General features: G+C 42.2%; 1 protein-coding gene across 1 annotated transcript in view; it reads left to right on the top strand.

Moving 5' to 3' along the window:
- LOC106603746 (double C2-like domain-containing protein beta) overlaps positions 1-18,758 on the top strand; it is a 185,487-nt gene extending 166,729 nt beyond the window's left edge. The window contains exons 6-9 of the mRNA XM_014197802.3: positions 5,603-5,760; positions 11,965-12,046; positions 14,484-14,580; positions 15,319-18,758. Of these exons, the coding sequence (XP_014053277.1) occupies positions 5,603-5,760; positions 11,965-12,046; positions 14,484-14,580; positions 15,319-15,455 (474 nt within the window). The 3' untranslated portion in view covers positions 15,456-18,758. The remainder of the gene's footprint in view (positions 1-5,602; positions 5,761-11,964; positions 12,047-14,483; positions 14,581-15,318) is intronic.
- Positions 18,759-19,331: the final 573 nt, after the last annotated feature.

Here is a 19,331-nt window from a genome sequence, read left to right as displayed (position 1 = left end):
GTTACCTCTGCTGCAGAGGATAAGTTCATTAGAGTTACCAGCCTCAGAAATTGCAGCCCAAATAAATGCTTCACAGAGTTCAAGTAACAGACACATCACAACATCAACTGTTCAGAGGAGACTGTGTTAATCAGGCCTTCATGGTCGAATTGCCTCAAAGAAACCACTACTGAAGGACACCAATAAGAAGAAGAGACTGGCTTGGGCCAAGAAACACAAGCAATGGACATTAGACCGGTGGAAAGTTGTCCTATTCCAGGTGACGCTGGTTGAGAGTATGCCAAGAGTGTGCTAAGCTGTCATTAAGGCTATTTGAAGAATCTCAAATATAAATGTTATTTTGATTTGTTTAACACTTTTTTGGTTACTACAAGATTCCATGTGTTATTTCATAGTTTTGCTGTCTTTACTATTATTCTACAATGTAGAAAATAGTAAAAATTAAGAAAAACCCTTGAATGAGTAGGTGTTCTAAAACTTTTGACCTGTAGTGTACCTTTCATAATATTTATCCTAGAGTATCTCCTCTTTTGTTGTTCTTATCTTCATCATTCTAATGGCATCCATGAATAATAAAGGAATATAATTAGACGCAGAAGGCTTTCACATGCATAACCCATCATCAATTAGCTAAATATACGACCAATAATGCATTGAATTAATTACCTGAAAGAAGTGGGATAGGACATCTACAGTATATATAGGGCTATATATAAATCTGGAACAGAGTTATCTATTTTGGATGCAATTTGAATGGAGTTAATGGAGAGAGAGAGAGAAAGACTGCGAGAGAGTGCTTGCGCATGCACTGATTTAAAGCAACAATATTTGAGTGATAGACTGTTTTAAAACTCTGCAGATGCAATAAAAATACAAAAATCTTTACAATAAAAAAATAAGGTGAACGCCAAAATCCAAATGGAGATGGGTAAATTAGACGCACATTCGGTCTTTATATTACTGTAGCATAGACTTTGCTGCAGCAAATGTAGGCCTTCCTGTCACAAGAAAAAAAGTTATGATGATGAGATGATAGGTCTACATGCATTGTGAACTACGCGCCATACTGAGATGGGTTGTCTGTCCCCACCCTGAGCGCTGATGATTCATCATGTGGAGGCCGTAGAGAAGCCAGATTTAGATATCGCATATAATTTAAGAGTTCCATTTCACGCCATGCTGTCATATACATAATGTATTTTCATTTACCGGTTTCTCGCAGTTATTTATCCCAGGGAAATGGGAGTGGTTTTGGGCTGTAAATCCAGGTAAATCTCGGTATCTGGTCACACCAGATACTGACAAGCCCCTACTTTTTTTAAGGTATCTCTGACCAACAGATGCATATCTGTATTCCCAGTTATGTGAAATCCATAGACTTGGGTCTAATGAGAGGGAGTGAGAGTGGCTTGTTCACACAGCAGCCAATAGCAAAACCGGGACAGGCAGATACTTTCATTGCAGGAATCAACATAAAGCATAGGCTATTACTGTTGACCAAGTTTAGAACAATCTACAGGAACGTTGTGTAGCAAAATCACAGAAAATTACAGACTTAGTCCTCCTCAGTCACTCTGTGTGCTGAGTACCAACTGAGGGTAGTTTAGAGAGGGTCTCAGTCCTCCTTAGTCGCTCGGTATGTTGAGTACCAACTGCAGGTAGTTTAGAGATGGTTTCAGTCCTTCCTCCTCAGTCACTCTGTGTGCTGAGTACCAACTGAGGGTATTTTAGAGAGGGTCTCAGTCCTCCTCAGTCACTCGGTGTGCTGAGTACCAACTGAGGTAGTTTAGAGAGGGTCTCAGTCCTCCTCAGTCACTCTGTATGCTGAGTACCAACTGAGGGTAGTTTAGAGAGGGCCTCAGTCCTCCTCAGTCACTCGGTATGATGAGTACCAACTGAGGGTAATATAGAGAGGGTCTCAGTCCTCCTCAGTCACTCTGTATGCTGAGTACCAACTGAGGGTAGTTTAGAGAGGGTCTCAGTCCTCCTCAGTCACTCTGTATGCTGAGTACCAACTGAGGGTAGTTTAGAGAGGGTCTCAGTCCTCCTCAGTCACTCGGTATGATGAGTACCAACTGAGGGTAGGCTGGAGAAGGTCTCAGTCTCTCAGTCACTCGGTATCCTGACTACCAACTGAGGGTAGTTTAGAGAGGGTCTCAGTCCTCCTCGGTCACTCGGTATGCTGAGTACCAACTGAGGATAGTTTAGGGAGAGTCTCAGTCCTCCTAAGTCACTCTGTGTGCTGAGTACCAACTGAGGGTAGGCTAGAGAAGGTCTCAGTCCTCTCAGTCACTCGGTATCCTGACTACCAACTGAGGATAGTTTAGAGAGGGTCTCAGTCCTCCTCGGTCACTCGGTATGCTGAGTACCAACTGAGGGTAGTTTAGAGAGGGTTTCAGCCCTTCTCAGTCACTCTGTGTGTTGAGTACCAACTTAGGGTAGTTTAGAGAGGGTCTCAGTCCTCCTCAATCACAGTATGCTGAATACCAACTGAGGGTAATTTAGAGAGGGTCTCAGTCCTCCTCGGTCACTCTGTATGCTGAGTACAAACTGAGGGTAGTTTAGAGAGGGTTTCAGCCGTTCTCAGTCACTCTGTGTGTTGAGTACCAACTTAGGGTAGTTTAGAGAGGGTCTCAGTCCTCCTCAATCACAGTATGCTGAGTACCAACTGAGGGTAATTTAGAGAGGGTCTAAGTCCTCCTCAGTCACTCTGTATGCTGAGTACCAACTGAGGGTAGTTTAGAGAGGGTTTTAGCCCTTCTCAGTCACTCTGTGTGCTGAGTACCAACTGAGGGTAGTTTAGAGAGGGTCTCGGTCCTCCTCAGTCACTCGGTATGCTGAGTACCAACTGAGGGTAGTTTAGAGAGGGTCTCAGTCCTCCTCAGTCACTCTGTGTGCAGAGTACCAACTGAGGGTAGTTTAGAAAGGGTCTCAGTCCTCCTCAGTCACTCTGTGTGCTGAGTACCAACTGCTAAACCCTCCCCTTCCCTTTAGTGTGTGCTTGTATCCATTGTCTGGCTCTCATTAACAGCACACACTTCTGGTGTGAAGATGGCCTCATAGCATTCAGTTCCTTGATTTGCCCTTGTTTGTTGATGGTTGTCGTTGCTCTGTCGTTCCCTCTGTATTCAATGCTACAGGTCTTTTACAATCTAGTTTTGACTCAAGGGTACTCTCTCGTGGACAGACTACGTAACATACATGTTATCGTAATGTCTGTCAAAAGACTGTGGGTTATGATCACTAATGAGTGACAGTTGTTCCTGCATGTAGGTTTTTTATCCTTTGTTATTTGAACAAATCACGATTTAGCGGGTGTGTGCGTCTTTAGAAATTCAGAAGGGGAGGGGACATTTGGCCTATAGCCCGAAACCTTCAAAAGACAGGGGTGTGGAGCTACTGCCCTGCTTCTGCTCCTCACACTAGTGTCTTTTCTGAACGTCTCCCCCGAAAACCTAATCTAGTTTCTAACACAGTTATACACGATTTTAGTTAATTCTGGGTTCACAAATTTAACAAAAGTGATATATTTGATTCATTATCAAGGTTAGGGTTGCAAAATGTCACTTACTTTGCCAAAAATGTGTAGGTTTTTCAGAAATCCCGGTTGGACATTCCCAAAAGCAGGAGGGAATAAGCAGGTATTCCAGAATCTTCCAACCAGGATTTCTGGGAAACCTAGGAATTTTGGGAAAGTTACCAGAATGTTGATTCAGCTTAGCTCTGAAAGATGTGGTTTGACAATGACCAAGGTGTCGGCTACATGACAAACAGATCCCCCAAGGCTACATATTTCTTATCTTGACCATACACTGGAAATGAGAATAAATCGCCTTCAATATTTGGGCTGAATTATTCATAGCCGTTCAAGACAACACCGACAAAAATTGGAGCTGAGACTTCTGTCCATGATTAATTCAACTGGGGTTGGCAGACACTTTTCCCCATCAAGCAGGGAAGAGAGTCCATTACATATTTGCTGCTCCAGTGTTTTTGGGGGCAGAATGTAGTATACTGCAGGGATCAGCACAAATCACAACAGAGGGATATCAGGGGAGAAAGCTGTTGACCAAAGCAAGTCAATACACTCCATCATTGCGCGGCCGTGCTGATCCACTTGATGCCGTCAAAGGATGTTGATGTAGATGCGTAACCAGGGGCAACACGACAGGGTTGATCAGAGAGTGGTCAGGTTGAATCAGGGGTAGTAGGGGAGGTGGCCCCTTGAACTCTGCTACAGCTGATCTGGGATCAGTTCTACGGGGCTGGACTTTGGATGGTGACAATCTGCTCAGAGGAAATTTGTTGGTTCTCATGCCGTCTCTTGTTAGTCACAATGTTGATGCTGGATGCTTTCTTCTACCTCAGCAATACAACACTTTGGGTATTTCCAGTATGTTTGTGAAACATTGTGCTATTAGGAACACTTACACACTTTTGCTTTAGATTCACAATATTGTGTGTTCCATGATGAATATTGTGACATATGTCAGGGCATTTCCACAGTAGAAGATATAAGAACCTCAGACAATATGACAATGCAGTGTGCATTCCATTTTATCTGTCCCCCTTACCAACCTCCAATTCTCTACTTCATGCTTTCTTTGTCTTTGTGTACTCTCCCTCTCTCTCTCTCTCTCACCATTCATTGCCCTTACTCTTTGGTCTGCGTTTTGACTTGCTGTTATTTTTTTTTTCTCCCCCAACGATGATTCAGCTGGCCTTGAAAGTCTCTCAGTTTCAGCAGTTCATTTAATCTATTCAAATTCTCCACTGCACGGTTGTTTTCCCCATCGCTCATCCACCACGCTCTCTCACCGTTTGAACCGGTAGGCTGTTTGAGGGCGTCTCTGTGAAGCTCAGTGCAAACGTAAACGAGACAGAGTAGTCACACAGCAGGGCGGGAATCATCAGAGACTCCTTCTGCACAGCAAATTAGCTAGCATCATTAGCCCAGAATTCTGGGCAAAGTGCATTTCCGATAAGGTGGACAATGAATCGGCAAATTTGCACATCTTAGGTTTGGAATGTAATCGAGACTAATGGGCACATGGTATTAAAGTAACTGCGAAGAGTTGCGCTGTGGCTGTGCAGACACTTGTGCCAAGTGTGGACTTGGAGTGTCTTGCATGGAGATTGATTATAGGTGTAGTCTAAGAGGCACACAGCAATACTCACTTTGCAAAATCAAACTCCAAATCAAGTCACAACATTAAATTAGATTCCGAAACTGATCCATGACATTTGCATTAGGAGAAAAAGCCCATCTAAAAAGCCCTTACTCAAAACTTGTCCATCAATCTTAACTGTTAGTTACTATGTACATCCCACTCAGTCTCTTCCTCCAGTCTCCTCATGTAATGGGTTGTGGAAGTGAATATTAACCATTGTAACTTCTAAACTGTTGATCCAACTGTTGGACTTCAAGAAGATCCACTTTGCATCAAAATGTTCTTAATAATTATGGTGGTATAGGATAGAGTATATAATGTGACGTGTGTTTGACTATGTAGCTATCGAGCATGACACCTCCACTATCTACTCACTGTGCTCATTTCCTTTGACCCCTGACCCCTGTGTGTCCCCAATCCTTACCCCGCAGATCGACAAGACAGATGACAAGTCCCTGGAGGAGCGAGGGCGTATCATGATCTCCCTCAAGTACAGTTCCCAGAAGTCTGGCCTGGTGGTGGGCATTGTCCGCTGTGCCCACCTCGCCGCCATGGACGCCAACGGCTTCTCAGATCCCTATGTCAAAACGTGAGTTTGTCACACATTCTTGAGATAGCACACGTCCCCAAACACACGCACTCCAGACCTCTAGTGGTACTGGATTGATGTTTGCTCATCATCCCTTAGGTCTGTCTGTATGGAATCAAGCTCTGGTTTATTACTTTTTCTGTTTTTATTAGGGTAACAAAATTTCCCTCCATTTGGAAATGTTGTCTGATACAGTACTAGACCAATACATTTTATCCTAGTGTTGAAAAACATGATGCATCTCTACATCGCCTATCAGCCAATACCTCTTTTGAATGTATGCAAAAATTCAGATTACCCTGCACTCACGAGGAAAATGATAAGATCATCTACTTTGACATATAGCCAAAGGATCTCGCTAAGCCTAGGGCTGGCAATCATTGCTAGCAGACTAAAGCAAGATCCAAATTCACCACGGTGTATAAAGTCCCTGGAACAAAACAGCTAGTAGCAGTGCTAACATTTCAGCGGTGAATCTCCTGTGATTACTCTCCAACATGAAAGAGATGTACTGCGCAAGAGGCCATCCTGAGGGCTGCAATTATGAACGGGTGTTCTTTTAATCACACCTGAACATTACTGTACTTCTTTCATCTCGCTGAATGATGGAAGTGCAATACATTACACTGGCAAGATCTCCACAAAAACAACCCACTGGGCACAGACCTCAATTCAACGTCTATTCCACAATGGTTCAATGTAATTTCATTGAAATTACATGGAAACAATGTTGATTCAACCAGTGTGTGCCAAGTGGGAAAGGAGGAAGACTCATCGAGAGAGAGGACAACAATTCCAACCAGCAATGGAGAACCACTCCCCAAATCCTGAAAGACTCGCAGCCCAGATAATAGATTTACAGACTCCCTTTTATGAGGGCTTGAAGGAGGGTTGCATCCAAAATGTCTCCCTATTACACAACATAGGGAATAGGGTGCTATTTTAGATGCAGCGGAGGAGTATGCTCTGTTGAATAGAGAAGAGCTGCAATGATTTTTCTGTCCTCCGACACCCAGTCTATGTCATGGCTGTCTGGCTTCAGAAGGCTGCCGGACTCTGAGTCGCTCCAACCCACTGTGTTGATGATAAGCTGGGCTTTTGTACTGGGCCTGTAGCTCTTTTGCACACACACAGACACACACACACACACACACACACACACCAGTTGACAGGGCAGTGGTCCCTCTGAGAGTTACACGTGGTCAAAGGAAACGTTTGATTGACAGGCTGGGTGAATGTATGACAAGTGCACCCAGCATTTAACATTGCACATTGGTGAGAATAAAGACTCTGCTTTAATATAGTCTGTGTTAAAGGGGTTTGGGCACTTTATGATGGGGTTGGTTCTCTCAAAGGCCTACATTTTCAGTGTCAACTTAGATTATAGAAACCCCTGTATCCCCTCTGACTCATTCTTTTGTCTCCGTTGGCATGCAAAGGCTGTGCTGCCGGCTTTATTGACTATGTATTGCCCAAACGGTGTTGAGTGACTGGCTTCTTTGCAGGATTTTTTGTTTTCAAATGAATGAGCTCAACATCTACACACAATTAAAGCTTCAAACTAGCCATACTCCCCTTTGATTCTCGATTACAAGGAAGTGAAAAGTTGTGCAACGGTGAAATAATTTGAATGGCTGCTCTAAATACCCTAATAATGATCAATTAGACACCCAGGAGCAATGAGATATGGAGATTATTGCACAACGTGAAATATTTGTATTTCATTTTGGGGAAACTAATCCTGTTCATGGTTCCATCACTTTGATAGCCCCAAAGCAAACTCTTATAATTATCCCTGACTATTCAACTTTTTAATTGAATAATATAGTTTTGCTCTAAAATTGTAAATTGTGTGACCTGGCTGGTCTAGCGGTGATACCGCATGCTCCAGCACACATCTACAGTGTTAGCGTGGGTTTGAATCACACATGCTGCTTACGCCAAATCCTGACTCTGCCATCAGCATGACGCAACAGAAACCGGGATTCGTCGGACCAGGCACTGTTTTTCCACTCCTCAATTGTCCATTGTTTTTGATCACGTGCCAACTGGAGCTGCTTCTTCTTGTTTTTAGCTGATAGGAGTGGAACCCGGTGTGGTCTTCCACTGCAATAGACCATCCGTGACAAGGATCAACAAATTGTGTGTTCCAAGATGCCGTTTTGTGGCCCGCCTGTTAGCTTGCAAGATTCTTGCCATTCTCTTTCGACCTCTCTCATCAACTAACCGTTTTCGCCCACAGGACTGCCACTGACTGGATGATTTTTGTTTGTCGCACCATTCTTGGTAAACCCTAGACAATGCCGTGCGTGAAAAGCCCAGGTGGGCAGCCGTTTCTGAGACAATGGATCAGGCGCCTCTGGCACCAATGATCATACCACACTCAAAGTCGCTTAGGTCACTCATTGTGTCCATTCTAATGTTTAACCGAACAGTAACTGAATGCCTTAATGCCTGTATGTATGCTTTATATAGCAAACCACGGCCACATGACTCATTGTCTGTAGGAGCGATCCATTTTCATGAACGGTGTGGTGTACCCAATAAACTGACAACTGAGTGTATATCTATATAAAATCACAGTGCAATGCACTGCGGTAATCATTTCTTTGCTATACTATTACCATGGAACAAGATTATTCAACATTAAAATAAAATACCTACAGAGCAGCCTCCATAGGTATCCAGGTATCACCTGAACATGAGCACATCCACGTACAGCCCTTTGGGAATCGTACATCGGCTAATTAATTGACTGGATTGTGGAGACCTGTGTTTTCTTCACATGGGGTCTTGTAAATGGGATTCCCTCTGAACTCGAATGAGGTTTCTAGCAGCTAATGGAATTCCTCAGCCTGAAGAGCTAGCGGCTGCTATAGTCTGTAATAAGGTTCAGAGAAAATCTCTCTTTCCTGCCACAAGTGAGATCTGTATATTACTTTTCAAAGGGAGTAGAGGCATTTTATTTTACCCCATGTTCTTCCATGTTCTTCCTCAGGCACTGTTGAGACTAGTACATTTTTGACACTGTAGCCATTCTATAGGGCACAAGTAGAGTTTGTAGGCCAGGATGACCCGTGTATGGGGCAAAAATTGTCCTATGTTATTTCATTAAAGCGTGAGATGTCAGCCAATATGGAGTATGCAGTCGAGTTGGTTTGAGAAGAAAGCAGTTGGCTTTATAGCGAGAGCCTTACTACAGACAGAGTCAAGTACTGCAGTTCTACTGGACTCAGTGGGGTGCTCGATCAAACTTCCTCGAGCTCCAACTCCAGTCAAGCCCCACTACTCCACCCAGGGTTTGAATCACACTGTGACTCTTGGGGGTGCCCAAAATCTATTTGGAGTTCCTGACTTTGAAATAGTATGCATTTGTTTACTTAAACATTTATGGATGTGTTGATTGTTATGGGGTGCCCAGCACTCCTGTAATTCTAACCATGACTGTTGCTCTCCAGACTCTAACCATGACTGTTGCTCTCCAGACTCTGTCATTGTGCATTGTCAGCATGCACAGCACAAAAAGAACCGCTGCTGTAGGAAGTCATTGTAATGACTTCCATTATTTATGGGAGCATTGCGAACATGTTAAATGTATTTCTGGAGATCAGAGCTTTCAGTTGGACCTAGGATGTGTCCCAAATGGCACCCTATTCCCTATATAGTGCTTTTATGAAGTAGTGCACTATATGTAATGTGGGTTGCCATTTGGGATGCAATCCTAGTCTAGAGCCACCAGCTCCATGCTATTGTATGTTAATACAATATGGTAATCAACCTTTCAACCCATTGACTGTCAGTCACTGTAGCAACAGCTTGCTTAGTGCTGGCCTCAGTATGCTGCCCACCATCAGGTTAAATATAATGCCACAGCAACCTCTGGTGGTAGAATTGGTATAACATTCAGTTTGATCAGGCTGAATTAATTAGACATATTTTCTGTCTCATTCATTTTCATAAATACCTTTTCTCATTCCTTTTAATATTGGAAATGTTATGTCCAATATGATATCGCTATATTTAAGTCAGTCATTGCTGCTGGACTACTTAGAGCTCAGAGAAGCAAGACGTTTCGACATTCTGTGTCCCAGGATGGAATCTCCTGACTGCCTGTCTATTATAGTGTACAGCACACCCAAGAATTAAATCAAATGAAATCAAATCAAATGTATTTATATAGCCCTTCGTACATCAGCTGATATCTCAAAGTTCTGTACAGAAACCCAGCCTAAAACCCCAAACAGCAAGCAAAGCATGTGAAAGAAGCACGGTGGCTAGGAAAAACTCCCTAGGAAAAACTCCCTAGAAAGGCCAAAAACCTAGGAAGAAACCTAGAGAGGAACCAGGCTATGAGGGGTGGCCAGTCCTCTTCTGGCTGTGCAGGGTGGATATTATAACAGAACATGGTCAAGATGTTAAAATGTTCATAAATGACCAGCATGGTCAAATAATAATAATCATAGTAGTTGTCGAGGGTGCAACAAGCACGTCCGGTGAACAGGTCAGGGTTCCATAGCCGCAGGCAGAACAGTTGAAACTGGAGCAGCAGCACGGCCAGGTGGACTGGGGACAGCAAGGAGTCATCATACCAGGTAGTCCTGAGGCATGGTCCTAGGGCTCAGGTCCTCCGATAGAAAGACAGAAAGAGAGAAAGAGAGAATTAGAGAGAGCATATTTAAATTCACACAGGACACCGGATAAGACAAGAGAAATACTCCAGATGTAACAGACTGACCCTAGCCCCCCGACACATAAACTACTGCAGCATAAATACTGGAGGCTGAGACAGGAGGGATCAGAAGACACTGTGGCCCCATCCGATGATACCCCCGGACAGGGCCAAACAGGCAGGATATAACCCCACCCACTTTGCCAAAGCACAGCCCCCACACCACTAGAGGGATGTCTCCAACCACCAACTTACTGTCCTAAGACAAGGCCGAGTATAGCCCACAACGATCTCCGCCATGGCACAACCCAAGGGGGGGCGCCAACCCAGACAGGAAGACCACGTCAGTGACTCAACCCACTCAAGTGACGCACCCCTCCCATGGACGGCATGGAAGAACACCAGTAAGCCAGTGACTCAGCCCCTGTAAAAGGGTTAGAGGCAGAGAATCCCAGTGGAAAGAGGGGAACCGGCAAGGCAGAGACAGCAAGGGCGGTTCGTTGCTCCAGCCTTTCCGTTCACCTTCACACTCCTGGGCCAGACTATACTTAATCATAGGACCTACTGAAGAGATAAGTCTTCAGTAAAGACTTAAAGGTTGAGACTGAGTCTGCGTCTCTCACATTGGAAGGCAGACCATTCCATAAAAATGGAGCTCTATAGGAGAAAGCCCTACCTCCAGCCGTTTGCTTAGAAATTCTAGGGACAATTAGGAGGCTTGCGTCTTGTGACCGTAGCGTACGTGTAGGTATGTATGGCAGGACCAAATCGGAAAGATAGGTAGGAGCAAGCCCATGTAATGCTTTGTAGGTTAGCAGTAAAACCTTGAAATCAGCCCTTGCCTTAACAGGAAGCCAGTGTACGGAGGCTAGCACTGGAGTAATTTGATCAAATTTTTTGGTTCTAGTCAGGATTCTAGCAGCCGTATTTAGCACTAACTGAAGTTTGTTTAGTGCTTTATCCGGATAGCCGGAAAGTAGAGCATTGCAGTAGTCCAGCCTAGAAGTAACAAAAGCATGGATTAATTTTTCTGCGTAATTTTTGGACAGAAAGTTTCTGATTTTTGCAATGTTACGTAGATGGAAAAAAGCTGTCCCTGAAACAGTCTTGATATGTTCTTCAAAAGAGAGATCAGGGTCCAGAGTAACGCCGAGGTCCTTCACAGTTTTATTTGAGACAACTGTACAACCATCCAGATTAATTGTCAGATTCAACAGAAGATCTCTTTGTTTCTTGGGACCTAGAACAAGCATCTCTGTTTTGTCCGAGTTTAAAAGTAGAAAGTTTGCAGCCATCCACTTCTTTATGTCTGAAACACAGGCTTCTAGCGAGGGCAATTTTGGGGCTTCACCATGTTTCATTGAAATGTACAGCTGTGTGTCGTCCGCATAGCAGTGAAATTTAACATTATGTTTTCGAATGACATCCCCAAGAGGTAAAATATATAGTGAAAACAATATCCACAGCAAACAACCGTAGACTGCAGAGAGACCTTTGCTGTCAATGAAGGTTACTGCTTTATGTCTTGTCTGCAGGTACCTGAAGCCTGACGAAAACAAAAAGTCAAAGCACAAGACTGCTGTGAAGAAGAAGACCCTCAACCCAGAGTTTAACGAGGTAAGGAAGGACTCACTCTCTCTTCCTCTCTTTTCAGTCTCTCTTTCAGGGCTGTCTTGTCTCTCTCAGACATCACAAATCTCTCCAATAATCCTTCCCATTTAAGACTTGAGACTGAGGAGGTACCAGACATTTTCAGATAAAGCTTTATCAACTTACCTATGACACTCATTTTTCAAATTTGTCTAATTATACCTAACTTTTTTCCAGAATGATAGAACTATATGAAAATCACAACTTTAATACTGACTCATTCTACATGTACTAATCTTACCATCACATCTGGCACCTGTATCTCTCTGGGTCTCCTTATCACACTCTAGTGTCCATTTTTTACTAAAATGCATTGGATAAAGAAGATTGTAATTATTTTATTGGATTTTACCATTTATCACAGCCATTAGCATGGCAAAGTAGCAAGTAGCAACAAATCTTAGGTTAGAAAAGCCAGTTATCCGTTGATGATATTTCAGGGCACAGAGGTGAGTTTCCATCCCCTCCAGCCGACTCAGCTATGATGCTCCGGGCCTCCTTCAGATCAGCCCTCTGTTAATTGTCATTGAGAGGCCAACTTGACTGTAGTAAAAGCTTGTTTCCCCCACCTCTCCTGAGCCTGCCTCTTCTTCTCTAAATGCCACACAACCACTCTACCATTAGTCTGTTATGATGTTCAGAGCAGTGGGCTCCAGAGGCCCCGCTTTCATGCTCAGACCACTGCCAAAGAGCTAGCTTACTGTAGCACTCGACTGCAGCATCGAGTGGCTCGCATCGGAGTGTTCAGCCATATCAGAGTGAATGGCGTCCTCCCAGACCACGCAAAGCCCGTGACTTGACATTTCCAATGACATTTCCTTTAGAACCCATTTCCATCCTGTTGCTTGTTGGCCTTTCGGCTCGAGATTAGGCAACCTGGGCTTCCTGTGCATTAAGAAGGCATTTTGATTCAATAAGACGAACAGATAACTTTGAGTATTGAGGGTTTGACAACTAAATGGATTCTCCTCTATCAGCATGATTATGTATGGTTATAGGCAGCAGTAATTAATTGTCATTGATAACATTGTTTAATACTTTTATACACATTTATACTTTTTTAAATATCTAACTATTTGACCTCCTAAAACAGCACTTTCATGGGTTTTCTTCAACATTCTAAAGCTCCCATTGCTGAAAACTCCCATGACTTTCAACATTCTATTCATTGTAAACAATGTGACTTTTGACGCAAATCAGCCACTTTGAACACTTTCCCCAAAAAGTACACAAAAATGTATAGTGTATGAAATCTTAGTCTACCTCTCTGCTATTCATATTGGAACACAAATATCGTCTACCAATCAAATTATAGCAATTGGGGAGCACATGAGAATGATTGACACACAGCTCACCACAACCCATTAAAAAACGAACCCGCAATAACAACCCCCACACTCACTAACCAAACTACAATATTCATGGGTTGCATATTTTGTCACAATATTGTTTTGAACATTCTCTTGAGGACTGATGCCCAAATGAATGTTCTACTCAATGCTTTGTTAATTAGCACTGGTGAAGATTTCATCAAAACTTTGCTAGCTAATGGCAACATTGCCCTTTCTCTAAAGTAAATTTGACGACATCTTAATGATGGCAAAGTTTTCCCTACTTATTATTTCCCTACTTTAGCACTGTCATCTTATTTCCAAGCCCCGTTCAGAGTGACTGGGTATCAGTCATCAGCCAGGCACCAATATGGGCAGCTGCAGCGTCCGTAGGACATTCATCACAGTGGCAACGACACGACTAAGTGACGGAGGTGTAACCCGTGAATAGCTAACCCATAGCCTACCTATCTAAAACATTCACTATAAATATTACTACAGCAATTTACTGGTACTAGTACCTCTGGGCTACTTACTACTACTTCCTAGTCTCCCACTGATGGCTACTATAAACTATTTATTTTTAAAAGTCCCTCCCTCTACTACAACAATTTTTCAACACTAACAAACTTCTAAACTTCTTCCACTAGATGCACCATCATATTTCTCTCCCTAAATAATAGCCTAAAACTTTTCTAATTCCTTATGAGTTAAAGTGTACTAGTGTGATGAAATATGTGCTCTAACTGCCCCACACTGCAAAGTAATAAGGTTAATATAGTAGTCTATCAAAGTAATCAGACCAGATATTTTTATATATTTTTGACGATATTTCACTGCTTCACTTAAGTAACAAATTAATAATTCTTCAACTATAATGAAAATACTTTTAAACAGCTGAAGCAAGTCACACAATTTTACTTAATGTAAAATTATATTTCTAGTATTTAAATAAGATTCCTTTGATTATGTTTCTGGTAGAATCTTTTTGGGGGGATAACCTTGCTTTCTGTAAGAAGCTGTTTGGCAAGTCAAGTTTTTACATTATTTACATTTTTTACTGACTTTTGTAGGAGTTCTTCTACGAAATCAAATACGCCGATCTCAGCAAGAAGACACTGGAGGTGACCGTGTGGGATTATGACATTGGCAAGTCCAACGATTTTATAGGTAAGCACTAAGCAGGCGTTACCAAGCGTAGTGACCCTTAGTGACCAAAGCGGTGTACGCAACTGCACACTGCCCTGCCATCCACACCAGTGACACTCCTGACCAGCCCGGGCTCCCCTGCCTCTCTGCACCTGGCACCTCTGTTTACAACACCTGCTCACCCACCAGAGGCCTCCATGTGTCCTGATACCTGCCCAGGGCCACAAACCTGGATCTAAATGACAACAACAAACAACTGAGCTCTAAAGGAGCAAGCACGAAACACTGACCCCTGGTGCGTGCCAGCCAGGCTATCAGCCTTTCAGATTGTCATGCCAACATGTGGTTGGTGGACGAGACATTGAACTTGAAGTGCACTTGAACTTGTCTGAGTGAGGGAAGTACTGTAAATTACAAGGACTCAATGTATTTTGAAAGATTAGACATTGAGGATTATAATACAATGCCTTCAGAAAGTATTCATACCCCTTGACTTATTTCACATTTTGTTGCATTATTGTCTGAACTTAAAATATCTATATTTTATATTAATCTCAAAATGACAGTGAAAACATGTTTTTAGATTTTTTTTTAATGTATTTATTGAAAATGAAATACAGAAATATCTCATTTATACAAGTATTCACACCCCTTTGCTATGACCCTCCAAATTGAGCTCAGGTGTATCCACTTTCTGAAGGCATTGTATATGTGTTGTGTTCTAACCCTTTTCTGCTGTTCTCCCATCCCCACTCTCAGGTGGCGTATCCCTGGGCATCAGCGCCAATGGGGAGAGGCTCAAACACTGGTTCGACTGTCTCAAAAACAAGGACAAGAAAATTGAGCGCTGGCACACGCTGACCAACGAACTTCCTGGTACAACATTCAACGACTAATGGCCCATCCCCACTACCTATACATTTGCAAGTAAGGCCCCTCCCATACTTGCTGTGGACAGGAGTTCAGCCTTGATCGACCAATTTACCAAATCACTCTCCAGCTTTCCCATTTCCGGAGACATTTACCAAATCACAGCTCTTGTTTTCTGTATTTCTCTCCCAAGGTTTTGAGCTCACCCATTATCTTCTATCCCCTTCTGATAATGTGCTGTCTTTAGGGCTTATTTGATGATACTGCACCTGCAGCTGTCCACGAAACAACGGTTTGGCAGTGTTGAGAAAGAGTCTGATGTATGTCCCAACAAAACTATAAGTGCGCAACACATGGGAAACACAGGGTTTGCTGCACAAAACTAGAGATGAGATTATATTTATATTGTTTGCTGTCCAGAGATGCATATTCACTAGGTTTACTGGCAAATGTACTGGCAGATATGGGGAGCGTGCACTTTGTTGAAATGACAGGAGAAAAGTGTTGATTATTTACTTCAGAAACTGCTCTAAAAAGCATGTAATGTTTACAACAGTCTAGTATGCAGCTCCACACACCTATGCTGTTCCTCTCAAGTTCGTCTTTGCAGGAGAAAGAAGGGAAAATACACACGTAATGTGTTTTATATAGACAGTCTACTTTCAGGTCATTGCAAATGTCTAATCCTGTGATGAAGGGTTTGGGCTAGGGGAGGGAAATGAGGAAGGGGTGAGGCATTTTTAATAAAGTAGCGCTAAGTATCTTGTTGCTTGTGTTTCAGTTGTTTTTAAAGTAGAGTAAAATGTACGCTACCCCAATCATTGTATCAGATGAATGTAGACTATAACCCTTCTATCCCACAGTACAGTAACTCCTCTGAGAATGTGCACCCAAGTGCTGTGTGTTATTGAACCAGTTCATACATAAAATTCAAGGTCTGATAAACATCAGAGTTGCGTTGGATGGCATGGGAGGAAGAGAATTGAACTTCTGCAGCCCCATTGGCAAACTGTCAATGATGTTGCCTGAGGTGGAACATTGTCCATAGATCTATATTTTTAATGACATGAGGGCTGTCATGGAACTACCGATTCATAGTTAATGTAGTGGAATGTACGAGTTGGCGCTGCTTAGTCCCAGAACCCTATTTAGTCGATGAGAAGGCAATATGGCTCAGAACACACTTATTTGATATCAAAGCATGGTTTGATCGTCGTGCAAAATTAAGCATTTTAAATTCACCATTTTATTGTTGCCTGTTGTCTAAGAAATCGCAGGGCTAAAATGTACGTTTATGTGTGCGTGCACATGTTTGTACTGTATGTATGTTGATGAACGCAACCAACAAATTGTCCTTTTAATTGTGAAATATTCAATTGGCCAATTCTTAGCCAACAGGTAATCATTGTATATGTATTGCTAGTGTTTTAAATTGTACATGTTGTTGGCGTTCAAACTTGAACTGTACTTTTAGTTTATGTATAGCAGCATACAACCAGTATATACCCAACAGTACATGATTATAAGTTGTTTAGTTTTGTGTTATAATTTATTTTACCCATAGTGATATTTTTGACATCTTTTGTCTTCCTTTAATAATGCCAAATTGTGTCCCATTTCATTCTTAAACATGCAGTGAGCTTAATTTCGAGGGTATTTTTTATTTTCATTGACCAACCCATGTGGGCTTAACGTTCCTACTTCATCTTCACAGTTTACTCAAGAGAGGGTAAAATATTCCACCTGTCTATCTGAGCGTTAGTCTCCCTGGCCTGGTGTGGAGAGTGATTTGTGAAACACTAACTCTCATTGGCTATGCAGCAGTCAAATATCTTCCCCCTCTACTAATGAGAAGTTGTTTTGGACACAAAGGTCCAACACTATCTCTTCATCAGTCCTACAGGGGTCAGGCAGGCATGAAGGTGGTCTCTTTCTCAAATGCATATACAGTCGCAACAGCAGCCCAACCTGTGGAATTTTGTAATCTGTTTGCCTTTGTACTCAAAACTGGATATTATGACAAAAATGCATGCAGATGTTATTGGTTTGTCACGAAATGACTTTGCTTAATGTTTGATACTGCTGTTTTTTCTGTGAAAAAAAGAACACAACTGTGGATGCTACAAGAATGTCAATATTTCTTCTGGACAACGTTTTGTACCTTTGAACACTATCGCATTGACTGTCTGGGGATGTGACTGCATGTGAAGAAAATATCTGCCTCTGTTTTGTTCCTTTTTTTTTAACACCCAGGCAATTGTTTGCATAGTTCTGGTGGTTCTCTGGTTTTCAAAAATTATTAAGAAAAACAATTCGATTTTCTCCTATTTCACCTTAGTCTTGGCACAGAATGGCCGTATGATCGTGCCTTTTCTTTTGTAACAGTGTATTTTTGCACCGCTCAAGATTAGATCAATATTAGCTTTTAATATGGAAATAATACATGGCACATTTATATTTATGTATATGCGTTAGTATCTGAACACTGTTTCACTCTTTGAATATTTCCCACCCAAATGACACGAGGCCAGAGTGTCATTCCACTGTGTGATGGTGACAGTGAGAGCATGGGGGGTGCAAGGTTGAGGTGGAAGCATGGATTTATATGTCTGTGGGTGGAAGAGGTCACAATGAAAGGCAACAGGGTCTGTATTAACAAAGTGTCTCAGAGAAAGAGTGCTGATCTAGGATCAGTTTTGCCTTTTAAATTATAATGAATTAGATTATATGGACAGGGGTGACCTGATCCTAATCAGCATCCCTGGTCTTAGATGCTTTGTGAATGCGGGCCCAGATCCCGATTTCTGAACGTAGTACACAAACCACAGATAAGCCAGTATGCCAAGTTACATCTTCTACTTATATGGAGGAAGTTTTAGTGTACTTTTTTACAGTAATCCGAATGTGGCAGACTGGTGATGGAAAGGCTGTGAATTTAATTAGTCTGAGCTTATTATCTTGGTCAGGTGTTTTTTGTACTGACAATTACATCTGTGGCGAGTTGCCAAGCATGCCACAGAACATTGTGTTTTGTAAGCTGTTTTCGGCTCACTGAAGGTATTCATCTTCAAGTAACAACGATAGGGTTACCAATATTGTCCATATTCATTGAGCGTACACCATATTCATTACATTATCCAGTTATGTACATTTTTTGACCCAGCAAAAAACTCTACCAGAAACCAGAATATTTCTTATTTTATCCATTTTTTTTATTTTTATGTAAGTATTACATTATTCCTTACATTTGTTTTTTACTCTGGCGAATGGTGTGCTATTTGTATGTTTAAAATTGAAATCGTGTTCAATAAAGTAGAGAACCAAAATAATATTGCCTCATATTGTAATGTCATGATTCTTTACAGGGTTCTCAAAGTTCAAGCCCCAGTTCTGGAGAGCTACTGGGTGTGAAGGCCTTTGCTTAGAGCAAGAAGAGCCCTGTGGCTTTAGGCTATTGGGTGTGGGAGAGGGGAAATCTGGGGACCCGTTGTCCAAGTAGGCTACACGTAGCGACTGTATGTGTGTGGAAAACATTTAATCACAGGTAAGGCATTTAACTTGTTTAGTATAGTCCGTTTGTAACTCCACTCAATACTTGTAGCTGTATAGTCCGTTTGTTTGTGTTGTTGATCTTGGCTAGCTTAATGTTCTGGTCGGTAGCTAGCTAGCGCTCACTCACTCACGTGCCTGTTAGCACCTTCATGAAAAGAGGCATGAGGGAAGCTTTAAAATATTGTGTTTTTCTAAGTAGTGAGAACACTTGTGAGCAGGCAATGATGAAAATGTATCTTTAGACATTGTACTTTTTCTTGAGTTTTGTAATTGACTTAAACAAGCAGAGAAGAAAATAGTTTTTTGCTGTGAACCAATGGGGTCACCACAGGTTGTTTTCCCCACAGGCA

The sequence above is a fragment of the Salmo salar genome, chromosome 04 (genome assembly GCF_965601325.2).
Source record: "Salmo salar chromosome 04, fSalSal1, whole genome shotgun sequence".
In the NCBI taxonomy this organism is placed as follows: Eukaryota; Metazoa; Chordata; class Actinopteri; order Salmoniformes; family Salmonidae; genus Salmo; species Salmo salar.
This window is presented reverse-complemented; position numbering and strand designations above follow the sequence as displayed.